The 16,422-nt window shown below is 41.3% G+C and overlaps 1 protein-coding gene across 1 annotated transcript; it reads right to left on the bottom strand.

Annotated features, from left to right (window-relative positions):
- Nucleotides 1–6,556: 6,556 nt before the first annotated feature.
- LOC311272578 (4-galactosyl-N-acetylglucosaminide 3-alpha-L-fucosyltransferase 9-like) lies at nucleotides 6,557–7,691 on the bottom strand. Its single transcript, XM_084379104.1, has one exon. It carries the CDS (start codon nucleotides 7,664–7,666, stop codon nucleotides 6,572–6,574), a length of 1,095 nt encoding a protein of 364 aa, XP_084235230.1. The 5' UTR covers nucleotides 7,667–7,691; the 3' UTR covers nucleotides 6,557–6,571.
- Nucleotides 7,692–16,422: the final 8,731 nt, after the last annotated feature.

Genomic DNA, 16,422 nt, shown 5'->3' with positions numbered 1-16,422 from the left:
CATGACAGATGAATGAAAGCAAATATTGGAAAGAAACTGCCTCCATCTCACCCGATCCTGCTGGATATTCTGAGCAAAACACGAACAGGATACCTGTTCAAGAATCCGAATACAGATCAGTGTACTATAAGGCTCTAGTCCGGGTGTTTAAAGCATAAAATCATCTTTTGCATCACTTTAAACAGTAAAAAGCATATGAATGACGACAACATGACTCATGAATGAAAATGTGTCGACAATGGTCCGAAGTTACAAACTGTTCATCCAACATCATGATACAGATTTAATGTTTATTTCTGTTGTTTATTAACCCAATATATAACTTTCCTACGCAACAATTGTTGCTGTCCAGTTGAAAAAATGTAGTTCAACAAAATAAACCATCATGTATTTTTCTTGTTTTGGTCATGCAAAGTACTGGAGATACATGGTTTTTACAGGCCATTGATGACATGACTCCTCAAAATAAACCAGATCCACCTCTGAAATTTGGCTCTGGGTGAGCTTGGAAGGTTGGACAGGTCTTCCTCAATAGCTCTATGAAATATCAAAACTTATCGAGCTCTGGAGTAAAAATCTCTGTCATCTGTGAGGTGGCAGCTGAGCCGGGCGAGGGTAACATCTCGGAGATGGAAATGACTTGTAGAACATGAAAAACAGAACTATGAATCCAGCCAGGACCAGAATCACTGTCATGGTGGCTTATAAAAAAATATGAGAAATGGAAGCCATGGTTAATCTGTCAGGCAAGAAGAGGACTGCATTAGATTAATTGGAAAATTGTTGCTTTTACTGTAAATCTTAGACTGTATAACCACATGTAGCATGAAAAGCCTAGAAGTAAAAAGTTGTGTTGTGTCAATGATAATTTTCAAATCAGAATTGTCTAAAGCAAAGGGAAAAGAACCCCCCCCCACCCCCCCTTGCGGCTTGGCGGCGAATTTCAGACCAACGCGTTCCCTCGACGCAGAACTTCGAATGCTCAATGACGGCGTCGGGTCGACGACGTAACTACGCCGTTGCCGCGACGCAGAAGCATAAACTAGGCTTAAGCATGTGAAACTCTGAGAGCTCACTCTAAAACTATTTATTTTGATAAAGATTGTGTATTTGGTTCTTCTGAATTTTAATATCAATGTTAAATCATTCAAAATTCAGTGCAACTAGTCTTTTGGGGGGCTAACCTCATTATCACAGTACAAAAACGCAAATGTAAAACTTAATTCACTGATTTGGGTGAAACTGGATCATATTTTATGGAGACAATGTTTCCTGTTTTTCTCCTAATGTCCTCCTGCTGCTCTGCCCAAACACTCAATGTACTACTTCAACCAAAGACGGCCATTAGAAAATATAAAGTAACTGCACAATTAAAAAAAAATACCCAAAATACCCAAATCTGTGACATTCACATATATTAAATAACTTTATTATGATGTTATGAAGTTATTATCAAAGCAAAACTATTACATATACAAAGTAAACAAATATAAAATATTGAGTCACCTTGCCCTTTTAAGATTTATTAAAGATATTGGCATTTTTACACAAGTATGGTAATAGCACAGTCACAGACACTCTTCTTTTGTATTAGCTGAGCTAAACAAATAACATTTACCCAAATATATTTACATCACCGTCCGTCTTCTTAAAGGTAATCCTGTTCAGAAACACTTTTTGTTATACTGAGTGAAATGGTCCATCCTGAGAGTAGTCCATACCTAATGTGTTCAGAAAAAGGAACGAAATAAATCAGACCTCTGTGGCAGCTGCAGGCCTGTAAAAACTCTGACCAATCCCTCCCTCTCGGTCCAAATGGAAAGAACCAATCAGATGTCTTCATGTCTCATCCTGCCTGCACCCCTCTCTGTCCCCCCCTTTTTTTATATATATGAAAAAATAGCCTAAGGACCAGTATTAATTATATTCAGAGCCGTCATTGGGGCTGTCAGTCTGGTCCGACTATATTGCCGCGGGTGTGTCCTTGGACACTGTCTCTAAGTTCAATGTGTCCCACTGACAGAGAAAAGCAGGCAGGCAAGAAAAGGGAGGTACGCATCAAAAAGTCCAATAACACACCACATTATTTGATGTTACCTAAATCAACAGAAGATAGTTACAATAAGCACTAACATTGCAGTAAATATTCTTATTCTCTAGAGAAATTAAAACATGTTGTTCACACCTACCCATAGAGCATAAGGGCACGATCACTCTCTGGGATCCAGCAGAACAACTGTGGCACATCTCTGTCGGTGTAAGCCAGCCTGCCCTGCTGACTCCTACTGTCAGATGCGCCTGGCTTTGGACGGAGCACTGACGGGAGGGGGAGGAGGGGGTGGAGCTTAGAGGAGGTGCCACTTTCAAATCTTGCTAGCTCATTACCAACTCGCAACATTACCAACTTTAGCTTTAAGACCTTAATGAAACATTGCCATGAAACAAGAGGTTGGTTGTGGAGGGCCTAGGGATTCTCAAAAACTCCTAGAACATGGCACACACATCAATGAAATTGAAATTGAATTGAAATTTGGCATCCAGATAGAAAATCTCCAGACTAAAAAAAAGGAGCAATGCTGTAAACCTGACAGGAAGTCGAGCATTATCAATTTATTTTGAAAACTGAGTGTATTTGTGGCCACTTAGAGAGGTCGTACTTTAACAGACTCCTCCTAGGAAGTCAATCTGATCCACCTCAAACTTGGTCAACCTATACAATAGACCTTATCGATGAAAGGTTATAAAAAGCTTGTGTGTGGCTATGGCGAGACATCTAATTATCCCATTTCCGTATGTAACAAAAAGTTGTTTTAAATTGAGTGTACGTGGTCAAATCTTCCCTTAACTTCACATGCTTGGTCAAAGTCCCAGCCTGAAGACATTTGACATTATCTTCAGAATTGGGTGTGGCAAAATGGCCTGATAGCACCTCTACAAAATTTGAAACAAAGTAGCCCTCACCGCTTTGTCTCAAATTTTCTAGGGGGTGTCCCCAGCTACTTATCTGTGTATTAAAGTGCATGTGTGGGCCCCCATCAATATATTTTCCTATTGAGGTTTTCATGACAGGTACCAACCATAAAGGTCATGAACAACACTGTAGCCTTCATCTCTTGACATGTACAAGTACAAGCCAAATATACTTAAAGGTGACATATTATACTCATCCCTGCTTGTTGACATGGGTCCTTGATGTCTAAATGAAATGTTAGTAACATGCTTTGGTCAAAAAAACCAAAGGATTGAGCACAGCAGGGTTGTTTACACACCAGTTTCACAGCCCTGTGCTAAGCGGCCGGTTTTAGTGCCTTTCCCTTTAATGCTAATGAGCTACTGCGTGCGCCGCCCACCTCTTCCTGCCGGGAGGAAGACGTGAGGACCATGGATCTATAATATAACCTGGATATGACGAAGCCTCTCAGCAGGCACGCCGATTTTTTCCAGTGGCCACTCGTGGTGTTGCAACAAAAACTCCCATGGGGCCCAGAAAGCATTTTTCCCATAAACCGTAATAGTAAAAGAGAAGCCTGTAAAACTGTTCTCAGGACACCTCCAGCTGTAACCACTGTTAATTGCTAATCTTTGTATTCCATATTTTTAAGTCACAGACTTTTAAACCGTCAAAAAGTTTTCTAAAGGCCAGAAAAGCCCCGAAGTCTCATTTTCCATGGTGACGTCACAGCTGTGTGCGTGCACTCCCAAGTGCAGTCGTGCTGTATCTCGGGAGCGAGGATGCCTGTTGGCTTAATGACGGCTCTGAACGGGGCTAAATGTGGTCGGAAAAGTGAATTAAATGACTCCAGGGTGAGTTTTTTCGAGACAGAGTTGTGATACAAGTTTGATATTTTAATGGCATGTATTTTTAAATGCAATTCTAAAGGTATTTTGGCGTTAAATTATCCGCTTAATGACCGCATTTTCACTTACTGCCAAGTGCCACTGCTGTGTAAAAGTCGAAAAGTTATTTACCATGCATGTGATAGTTTCCTATCCTATCATAATGACCTTTTATTACGGTTTGAACCGTCTCAGTCCGATGGCCTGGAATTATGCAGTCTGCAGCAGCGCGTGCTGATGATGATCCAAGTATAAACTACAACGCAATAAATAATAAAGATGAATAAAATAGAAAAAAAAAAAGATAAAATGAATTAGGAAATGCACATTTTACTTACGTAATGTCAAAGCATTCTCTATTTAAAGAAAGTAAGAAACAACAGTCAACATGCAGTCAAATGTTATACTCTCACTTGACTCTTACAAACTATTTTTCTCAGTTTTGCAGACTGTAATCACAAATTAAATGACACTAAACAGACAGTCGCTCTGGCCACAGGCTCAGCGCTCTCGTCTCGGTGAAAAAAGAAAAAGCTCCCATCTCTGTGGCACCGTGAGTCCGCGACACAAACGCGCCCCGTAACATGTAATCTGTTGTTTATGACAGATCAGACTACACAAATACACACAACATAACATGTATATGATAATCCAAAGATCCACCGATTGACTTCGCTGAAAACAAATGCATACGACCGGGAGGAGGGTTAGGAAAACAGCGGAGAACAACGTTTTATCCTTACTTAGCAAAAATAAAACAACACAAATTAACCACGTATAGTCTATAACCATGACTTTGAGAAGATCATCGGTTGATGTGCGCTATAAATCATCATGAGCTCAAACTCATCCACAAGCACTCATGAGCGCGCAGCGCTTGTCCAGAACGCAATTTGCTCATTCTCATTGCCCCAGGGCATGATGGGAGGCCCCAGAGAATCATGGGGGGTGACTCAACTGCGCATGCTCTATGGGCCCCATAAAGCGGAAGTAAACCCGGAAGTCAGAAACTTTTTCGGTGTATGCGCCCGCCAAGCAACTCCGTTGAAATCAACGGCGGCTATTTTCCAATCCGGTATCCACTAATAATACATCCATGGTGAGGACGGCATCGCGTGACCATGGCAACAAGCGATACACAGCAACTTCAATAAAGTTGAAAAAAAAACAACAACAAAAAAAACAACAACGAGCAATACACAGCGCGACGCAGCTTTTCTGAGTCCATGCCTGCATATAACTGATAGTAGCACAGCAGACATGTAGCAGGTAACCCCTGTCTCCAGCTCCAAAACAAAGTAGTGATTGCTTTACTGCAGATAAAGTTTTGGTACTCTCAGGTCTGGTCTCTCATGCCAGCAGCTAACGCTACACACGTAGTTAGCTGTAGCGTTAGCTGTGTGTATACCAACACGCAGTAAGTCGTACGACTGCCAAGTTACTCCTGGGCATCTAACACACTGTCCTTTAGCACAACATGCTAATTAATCAACGTAGCTCACTGGCTGTGAATAACAGACCATTTCATACCGTCTCCTCTGCGTGTTCACGGCGGAACAGCAGCTCACCGTCCACTAACAACTGAGACAATTTCATACCGTCTCCTCTGCGTGTTCAACATTGATAACTTCACATGTAACGTTAGTTCAGCCTCATATTTACATCGATGGTTAGCGTTAGCTCATGTGTTAACCGTCAAAGTAACACAAACTATACTGTTAAATAAATATAGTTCCATCATCTGTGGCGTTGCCAGCGTTATCTGACCCTGGTTGCTGAAACATTCCGGCGTGAAGTGACTGGCACAGACCATAACGCTTTTGTTCACTGAAGCTGGGACGTTTCCCTGATAAATGAAATGTAGCCACTTAGCTCTGATATCCTCTTTGGTGGGGAGGTGATGTAGCATACATGAGGATCCGTGCATCCGACGACAGAGCAGCAGTGCTTGGCTTTCGGGTTGTACATGGTAGCGGTCAGGCTGTCGTGTACAAGCGAAGCGAGAACGAGAAAATGGCGGATCCTCATTCAGGTAGCTGCCGTAGTGTGGGAGGAGATACCCAGCGCGAGGGCTGGAGTATTCAAATCACCTGGACTGTTACGTAACAATCTGGGTGAAATCCAAATGACTTGTTTAGAGACTCAATTCCTGACTCCGGTAGTTTACAAAACATTGACTTAGTTGTCGGAAATCACGCTTAAGGGGTGGGGAGGCACTCCGGATACGAAAATGTACATACTAAAGCAAGGAAAAAGTGAGTTTTGCATAATATGTCCCCTTTAAACTTTTCTGTATACTTGTCAGCATTAAAAAAACAAGTATACTTAAGAGTGACTTAAAAAAGCAAAGCAAACTCTCTTATTCATAGTAATGGAAATGTACTAATAGCACACTTTAAACTTCTTTTTGTAATGGTAGTAAGAACTAGTCGGCTACCTGATATCAAGTACAAGTGTTTTTGCTAATTAACTTCTATTTGTTCTAAATGCATTTCTTTGGTTGTGCATTCTAATTTTATTCCCATTGTCTATAGGAGTTGATAAATTGGACTCAAGTGGAATATATTTGGGTCGTATAATACTGAACATTTCTGTAAGAAAGAAAGAAGTGTACCAGAGAAATAATGTTGTTTTAACATCTTCACTTTATTACCATTTAAATCATCAAAATATCTTAAACGCCAGAAAATAGATAAAGAAGAGTAAGAAACAACAAATATTTAAATTGAGGTGTTCATGGAAAGTACCACCCATAAAGGTCATGAACAACACTGTAGCCTTCATCTCTTGACATGTAGTCGCAGGCGAGACAGATGGGCTGAGTAAATTCATTTGCCATTCCCAGGAGATGAGGAGTAACTGAGTAGAACTTCCTCCACTCAAAGTAACGCATGTACTCTTCGTCGTTCTTGTCCAAGAAGAGCAGATACTCAGCCAGTGACTTTGCATCAGGAAAATCATTAATGTGAATGAAGGCGTCAGAGGGAAAAAACTGCTCATAGTTTTCTCTGGGGGGACCCAAAACTACAGGGACCGTCCCTGCCACAAGTGGTCCGTTAACCTTCTCTGTGAAGTAGTCTCTGTGGAGCGAGTTCTCAAATGAGAGGTAAAACTTACAGCTACCCACGGTTGGGTAGTACTCTTCAAGGCTCAACCAACGCCCTGCATAAGCTGCACCAAAGAGCTCGATCTTAATGTGTTTGGACAGTTCACGATAATATTGTTCTCTTGTACCTGTTCCAGTGTTTGGGTCGTGGTTACTAACAATCCAACAGACCAGTTTGTCTTTCTTGGGCAGAATAAAGTCATCTTTCATTTCTGTTTCTCTGATAGTGAGTTCAAACCGCGCCACGATGTCAGCATCTCTTCTGTAGCCAAGTGTCAGGTTGAACAGGTTTTCCAGACCAGGTATCTTCCACGTGTTTGTTGGGGATTCCACATGGTACCAAATCCACTTTTGAAAACTTGGACGTGGCTCCTGTGGCATGTTTCCCAAATACCCGTCAATGTTTCGGTGGAAGAAAAGGACTCCCTTTGATTTGTTGTAGAGGGATCTGTCATCGGTCAGAACACAGCTGTCAATGTTGAAGTATTTAGAGCAATCTTTGAAATCAAACTTCACACCAAGAGGCCAGAACCACACCAGGACTATGGGCTTTTCATTTGGATCCACATCTTGATAATCTTTGTTTTTAGCTGATGGAGATGCAAATGGGCAGACAGAAGATGGAGGCTCAAAATACATGAAGAATGGAAGAACACAGCAGATCAGGCCAAGAGCAGATATTGTTGCAATGAACAGTGTTTTCTTGGAAGCTGGTGGAGTCATCTGTGGAAGCAGAATAAGAAACTGATGTTAGATCACTTTGATAACCACTTAATGAGTTACAGATAATAATCAAAACTGCAAGCAGTGATGAACGGGCCCTCGCGGTCAACGCGCGTCGAGGCGTGCTGCTGTCGGGGCAAGCCGCTTACCCAGCCCCATTGATTATTGTGTACGCATCTCTTAACTGTCCGTGTTTCGGACAGTGCAGGAAGGGGTTAAGTGTCATTTACTGTGTCCAACATGTGGTGCGTTGACTATGACTGTATATTAAATAAAAATAAAATTGTTTATTTTTTACTTTTTATTATTGTTTAGTGTGACACTGTCCTTTGGCTGCTGTGACTAAGGAATTTCCCCATTTGCGGGACAAATAAAGGAGTTCTGATTCTGATTCTGATTCCTGTTTTGAACCAAATCTACAGGAAGTTGTTATTTAGTAACTTGAGAATTCTTTAAAATATCACAATTCTTTTGATAACTTTTTGTCAGGAGGGTCCACAGATGTCACAAGCAAAGTTTCGTGTGAATTGGTGAAATAACCTGGGAGGAGTTCAGAAAAGTAGGTTTGTGACATTTCGCGAATGGAAAACTGTGCAACATATTATGTGGGAGTTATTGGCCAAAAACCCAAAGCCTGAGGGCCTTATGGGGAAGTAGTAACCTGAGTTTCATGTCTTTGGAACACACCAATGTGGAGATATGCAACACTTACTTTTTGGAACAAAATGTACAGGAAGTCGTTATTTAATAAGTTGAGTGTTCTTCGGCATATCAAAATTATTTTATTTACTTTTTGTCAGGACGGTTTACAGATGCGGTGTGCAAAATTTGGTGTAAATCAGTGAAATTGCCTGGGAGGAGTTGGAAAAAGTAGGTTTGCGACATTTCGCGAATTCGCGGAAAAAAAACCTAGGCGGAAATGGGCCTATATCACGAGATTCAACAGAATTCAGGGAACGCGTGCATATAACGTTTTTGAATGTGCGACAAACTATGTGGGAGTTATAAGCCAAAACGCACTTTCCTTGATTATAGCACCACCTAGTGGTGGACGTTCACGATGACCATAGATTATAACATTTTTCACCAAGCCTAATGTGTTCGAAAAAAATAAAATCGTGTTTTCATCAGGCAGTGAAAAATGCGATCATTTGGGACAAAGAAAAATAATAATCACTGCAAAAACAATAGGGACCTCGCAGGTTTCCTGCTCGGGCCCTAATATATATTAAAACAAAATTAATCTAACCTCTACTGCTCATCCAAGCATGTATGCTAAGCATCAAAAAGGGGTTATGTTAGAATAAAATAATTTTGATATTAAATTCATCTGATATTAAATGGCACACACACAACAATTACCTTTTTTTAAATTTTCATCACTTTTTACTATAAAAAAAATGCAACAACTTTGTAGTTGCCATTTTCATCTCCATTCAGTTGATTTGTGCTTGACAGAAGTCTTTGTGAGCGTGCAGTCTGAGCATACTCCTCTGATCTCTTTTAAGGTGTGCTAATCTGTTAAATCAGCAGCTGTAGTGCTTTTATTATCATTCCTTTATCTATCAGCATACGGTATCAGCATTGATCAGTTTTTTGGTACAAAATCATTTCAAAACAGGCTTATTGCATTTCAATATGAAAAAAACACACAATGAAAGCTTTCCTTTAGAGTTCATAACTGTATTTTGCCTTGTAAGATGAACATACAGCTACAATATAGAGCAAGTAGTGAGGCCCTACTTACCTACTTAGCCAGCAGATGGTGGCAGCAAAACTTGGACGATTAAATTACCTGACCACTTTTACAGTCATGGTAATAAATAACTTATTATACAGAGCTAAATATGTTTGCTACACTACATACATTTCTCAACATTTATCATGTAATTCCTCCGAACATATGCACATATCACTGGCTTTAGAAAGAAGGGAATGAAAAAAACAATCTGAATATTGTATTGACAACTCAAGTTTAGTCCTTCAGTGGATCATCCTCTTTTACTGACAGTAATAAGGGGAGTACTGGCCTCCTCAGTGGTCAGGAGGAACGGCAGAGCTGTCATAGCAGCTTTCGGATCGGTCCGACTACGTGTCTCTACTTTGAATGCATCACACAAAGAAAGCATTTCAGCACCAACAGACAAAAGCGGGCAGGCGAGAAAGGAAATGTTATTGCAGGTTATGCAGTTTACTTTGGGCAATTGTGAATCACCCACCGTGATTGAAGTGCTGGTATGCCGCCATAAAGAGTCACAGTAGTAAAGAGTCAAAGAAAGCAATGAGCACCAGCCCACTTTAAACACCCAGTACGCTCTCATTCTGTTGTACCTTCATTTATGTATGAGCAGGAACTGTTAAATATTTTATCTTACGACAAAATTGAACCCCAAGTTCAGATGAAATACATGGCAAGTGTTGGGAAATTATAAATCACAGGCTGTATTAGGTAAGGATATCCAATATAACAGAAGAGACTTACAAAAATAAGTAAAGCTTATTTATAAATGCAACATAACAGTCAATATTCTTATTATTTAGACGAATTAAAACATGCTGCTCTTACCTTCTCATAGAGTATGGGGGCTGGATGTGTCTCTTTGCGGTCAGGAGAAATGTGACTACCTTGGCATGGGTAAGGGGGACAACCCTACAAAAGGAACCAGTTCTCCTTGCATTCTTTGCTGAGCAGGTCTGTTTACATATGGACTGCGGTCTCTTTACCTATGTGTCATGATGATGACGTACATTTAGACCCTAAAATGGGTATGAGCACATGTCCCTTTGTCCTCAGACTCGCACGACTCTGGCTTTTTGCTTAAAGTAGGTCTTAAGGAAAGTGTTGATGTGCACTGTTATTTCCTGTTATTTGACTCTTGAATATTTTATTTCTTTTCACGCAGACACTGTATTCTTCAGACAGTAGAAACATTAAAAAAAATAAAAAATAGAAAATCAGTTTGATTCTGTAGTGGGTTATATTAAGGGCTTACCTGTACTTTATAGCTGCCTGTAGGATGTATGACAGCCTTCTTTTATGAATAACGCACAATAGACCCTTTTCACAGCCGACATTTTGACTTAGGAAAGCAGGAAAGGCACGGGCAGACTTTCTAACATTAATAATGGCTGCATTCCATTTAGGTGGACTTGCTCCTGGGCTCTCCTGGGCTCCTGGACAGACTATCACTGTCAGTTAACTACTCTTTGCACAGCTGCTGTAGATAGACATTTTAAGTAGGCATTGAGTTACACTGGCTGTGTTTACATACACAGCGAGTTACTTTGCCTTTGTGTCATTTGAATAAAGGAAGGTGTAATGGATATAACTATGGTCAGGTAAAGGACGTCCTTATTGACTCTCAGTCATACCTGCAGAATGATTTTCTACGGTCAATATTTGTCGATGTCAGCAGCCAATACATAATTCAAATCCCGATTGGCATCCTGTTCGGGTCATGACACTATAATGAGGTAGAAGAGATGAGTGAGAAGAACAGGGTGATGGATGTGAGGGGCATTTGTCAGGAAGTGGCATCACAGAGACGGATGGATATATAGTAACAGCAGACCAGGCAGAGATGCCTATGTGCTTATAGATATAATATGTTACATTTCTGCCTTGAAATGTCTAAAAACGACAAAACCTTTGATATATATTTTGTTGACCTGTGTGCTTACATTATCCTGAACTTCTTGAACAAAATTCAAACCCAGAGAAATACGTAAGTATACTCAAGGTAACAATGCGTTTCATTTGGTCATGTGCAGCTATAACTTCCAGGAGAGAGTCAGAGAGTGGGGAGTTGATTAACGCAACAACACTCAAACATCACCTCATCTGTTAACATTTCTGCCTCATTCACGTCGATAGATTTTAATTAAACATTCCGTGGCAGATTCATACATAATAGCAAGTATTTCTAGCAGCACGATAGAGTGTATGGGATTGAATCTTTTTGAATTGAATTGATTGGATTTCTTAATATCTTTTGGACAATGGAGCTCTTTGACACAGAGACATAAGAAATACCTGGCCATGGATACACAGACCAGTTAGTAGGACTAATTAATTGTTGGTGTCTTTTCATGTTGACAATAAGAAAGAGAGAGTGTCCAATTTTGACATTCATTGTTGTTTAATTGTTGGAGTCTGATGGCAGGAGCTGTAGTGGATACTCATTAATCTGGATGGATAGTAAACATCAGGGGTATGTTTCACTTTGCCAGAAAACAACAATGAGCGTTTGCATTAATTTGCTTCTGGCCGGCCTGGAAGTGGCGTCAGGAGATCGGCTCACTGTCATATTTCAGGAACGTCTGGATACTTAAGCGTGTTTTATAGCAGCAGCAGCTCCAATGGAGAGTCGCTGCTCACTTTGCCAACCAGACTTTCATTAGTCTGGAATAAGATGCAGGCCTTGGCCTGTTGCCTGAACTGTACAGTAGCTTCTAATCAATGGCAGACTTGATGACACACCGGATTTCTCTCTCTCTCTCTATTTGCCTCTCAAATCAACAGACTTTCACCCTCTCTGTCTCAAGCATCTTTTCTTCTATCACTGGCAGCGTGGAAGGGCGGCAGCCTCTGTTTCCTGTACACTGCAGTGAGTTAAAAATATGTTTTTAACTGTACGTTACAGGAATGGTTCATCAGTGTTCCCATTCACATGTTTTTGTGCGCAAATTGAATATGTGCGCTAAAAAAGTTGGAGCTGAGACAGCAAGAATTGACAAAAAGGTTCTTATGCTTGGTTCTATCTGAAAGTTCTATCGATAAAAGCTAAATGTGACAAAGATACTTAACATGAAAACATCAGATCTGCGGTGAGACATTCCTGAAATTATTACATGGAACAAACAAACGCCATGGAGAATAAGTGACACTCACTATTCATCAGTCTGTTTAATATGCAGCTGAAGCCAGGAGATGTAAGCTTAGCTCAGCACAAAGATGGGAGGGATACAGCTAACCTGTCACTTTGACTCCAACTCTCGTAGCGATTAAACAAAACAAGGTATGATGTGCTGAGGTATAATTGAGCTTTACAGGTGCTGGCTACGCTAGCTGTTTCCCCTTATTTTCAGTACTTATGCTAAGTTAAGCTTAGCTAAGCGGTTGCTGCTTGAGCAAAGTAAGCGTTATTTTCTAACAAGTTATTTTATCAGAAATTAAATGACTTGCAAGGATATTATGAGTTAATAAAGCTGCTGTAATCACTGCCGTCGCTTTAGCTAACTTCCTGTTGGTTTTGCAGTTAGCCCCATCCCTCCTCTCTACATCACCACACTTGCACGACTCCTTTCGTTGACTCGAGGCAGCTCTCTCTGCCTCTTTCTTTTCTGCTTGTTTGATAATATAAGCCGTCACCGAGAGCGTTTGTAGCTTTCCCTGCAACACGGTTCTTTTACTGCTGTTCCATTTTGCCTCAGCATTTAAGGCAGTCTCCTGTCCTTCCTTCAGATGTAGTTACTGACATAAGTAAACAAAGAAGTACTTAAAGAATCACTCGTCTTATCTAATTCTTGGCAAGAAAGTGAATTTCCTTAACTATTCAGATGTGATAGAGGAGATAGATAGATTACTTTAGAGACATAATTTGTTCTTCTTGTTGCACCCCTTGCTCCTGCATTTTTATTGTATTATTACAATAAAGGAAGCCAAAACTCCTGTGAAAGAATGGCACACCTGCTCTTGCACACATATCTTTTGTCTTGGCCCGTGGCAGCAGCAGAGCGAAGATATATAAGACAGATGAACTTCTATCGGCTAAGTGGATAAAGAAAGGCGCTATCAGGAGGTGCCTGGACCTACGGTGTCCCCAGAGGCCCATTATAAGATTCTCTGAGGTGCCATCCACTCATTGTGGCTCTGAATCATTAGGAGATATATGTCTGCCGGCCCTTAATGAGTGTAGCACCGGACAAACGTCAATCTGTCATCGCTCCCGGGAGACGAGAGGAGTAAGGGAGATCGAAGGTGCCGCATGCCACTTGGAGATTGCCTTCGTATCGCCCATACTTCAGTTTAGGTGTGCCAGCATCAAGTTAGACAGCAACTCTGCTGTTGTACTGTCTCCTAAAGGATTCTGGGACTGTTGAGCTACACTCACACGGGCTAGGACTAACTGTGTTTTGACACCCTGTTTTCTGACACTGAATCATTACATGTTGCAGTCGATTAGTAGATTGCACCAATTTTTCTTGCTGTGAACAAGAGGGACAGAGACTGAACACCCACTTTACTCCCTCAGTAGTGTTTCTATGGCAGATCTGCAAATGGAGCTCATACAGTCTGCAGGGATGCTCAGGTTGACATCTGGGGCGGAGTGTTACAGGAGAGAAGGTTCATTCTGTAGTTAAAAGTCATTTAAATTCAAATTTAATCCACCATTCATTCGTCTACATCTCATTCAAATCTACTGTCTTTCTGTTTTTCACTTTTAAGACAGAAAATATTTGTCTTTTCTTATTCTACATTCATCCCATTACAATGATTCAGTCATAAATGGTCTTCCTGTGCCGTCCTTCCTGCATAAGACTATGTACTCATGTAATATAAATGCTGTTGCATGTTTCTGCAGAAAACAGAGGTCCTGCTGACTTGCTTTCTGTTCATCTGCTCTCTTACTGTTTAACCTCTACACGCACCTAAACCAGTCGGCCCAGTGAAGCTCACTTTTGTTTCTCCTTCCCTTGAGTACATTATCATGTGCAGTTTTACCTTTGATACATTAAGCCATGTATTTGAGGTACGTTATCATTGCAGCACTAGAAAACACACTCAGAAACAAACACACACGCACACACACACACACACACACACACACACACACACACATTGTATATGTCCCACTTCTGACTGTCCAAAGACTCCAGATGGTGTGTTGCCACGCCTCTTTCCGCCTCTCTGAAAATAGTTGGGGGGGGTATTATAGCAGGCTGGTCATCCATCACAATCCTGAGCTCCAGATGTTTCCGTGCACACAAACACACACACACACTGTAACTGCTTTGCTGTCAAACGGGAGTGTGGATTATTCATTGCTTATTTCCTGTTGCTTATTTAAAAAAAACAAATGCTTCCTTTTTTCCGTAAAGGAGTGTGAGTAAGACAGGAGAGGTTGTATTTCACCTCCTACTGATGACTTAGGGAAAGTGCCTGAACCTGAGAGGATGGTGTGTATTAGTGTGCATCCATGTGTGTGTGTGTGTGTGTGTTTGTGTGTGTGTGTGTGGAATAAGGTCGGGTTGGCAGGAAAAGGAGGAGAGCAGAAAAGCAGTGTAGAGACCCCATTAGAGGGATGGAAGGACAGGTGAGGACGTGGGTACAGCAGAGGAGTGAAGGGGAGAGGAGGAGAAGGAGATGAAGACAGATTATGCAATCAATCAATAGATTCTTACCGTGTGAGCTCTGACAAAGACAACCAATTCTAAAATCAATTCACCCTCTGGGGCTCACAGCAAAGAGGCACTCTCTCACTTTCTCTTCTGCTCCTCCTCTGATTCTCCAGCTCGCATCTCCTTTCACCTCCTGACTCTGAGCTGCAGCCAGCGCTCCCGCCGTCAGCTCTTGACAGCACGCCAAACTTGCTAAGCACACGGTGAGACGGTGTCAGTCATGGACAGTCAAAGGTCACATGACTGGCTCTCTTAATTAATGCCTTTGCGGTGAGAAAGGGTAACAAAAAGGAGCTACTCGCGTGTAAGGAAAGATGGAGCCCCCTGTCTGTATGACCAATTAGCGCTTGTGTGTTCACCTTGAATGCATTGTGATGCGAGCTCTAATCACCTGTCTCATCTGTCGAGAAGCATGAAGCAGGGCAGTCATTTCTTGTCTCATAACGCAAGCAAACAAAGCACTCTCTTACTGTGTGTATGAGTGTGTGAGGCTCTAAGCGACGAGCAGGCACAGTGAAAATGTACATTTCTAATCAATGCCAGGAGACTGGTGGAGGAATGCCCTTGAATTCTGGCTAACACACACACTAAAACACACCACAGGTAAGCTGGCATCACTGGAGAAAGCCTCTTAATGCCAGTCAGTACAGACTCTAAAGACATGTGTAACCACAAGGGATTTTTCTCTCCTCGTGTCCTGTCGGGAGAGTGAAACTGAAAGAAAGTGATGCATGACCAAGTCAGAAATAGAAATGGGGAGAGGATATTGGAAGATATTGCTCATGCGCTCAGGCTCTCTGCATGTCACAGTCGCCCCAACCACTGGTATCCACGGCAACTTATACTGGTTTGCCTAAGTAGCATGTAGCCTCAGGTGTGGCGCTCCACACACCGAGGAGGAGGAGGGGGAGGGGGAGGATGAGGGTGTCACCTGAATGGGACAAAAGACAACACAAAACACACCCACAGCACTAGGGCTGTAGCAATGATGATGTTTCTCTCTGCAGATGGATAAAGAACAAAGAACTTTTCATCAATAAATAATGTTGCAGATAATTAAACTTCTTTGCTGAAACATTTCCTTGGGGGCAGCAACATAATTTAAACTTATCTAGACCGATGAAGTAAAATGTTACTTGATAACATGAAGTTCTTTAATTTTTGAGTGCTTCTCAAATTAACAGGATTTATTACTTTTAAGTGTGATAAGAAGTTGCAAAATGTTGCATATCTTTAAGGATCAAAAGTACCAAGTGTAACGGCCTGTTATGGCCAGTGGTGGCGCACTGAATGGATATGGTTGATTATATGTGGAGAGAAGAAAAGAATAAAAAGTTATCTAGTTGCACCCTGAC

The sequence above is a fragment of the Pagrus pagrus genome (assembly GCF_965226575.1).
Source record: "Pagrus pagrus genome assembly, chromosome: 17".
Classification (NCBI taxonomy): Eukaryota; Metazoa; Chordata; class Actinopteri; order Spariformes; family Sparidae; genus Pagrus; species Pagrus pagrus.
This window is presented reverse-complemented; position numbering and strand designations above follow the sequence as displayed.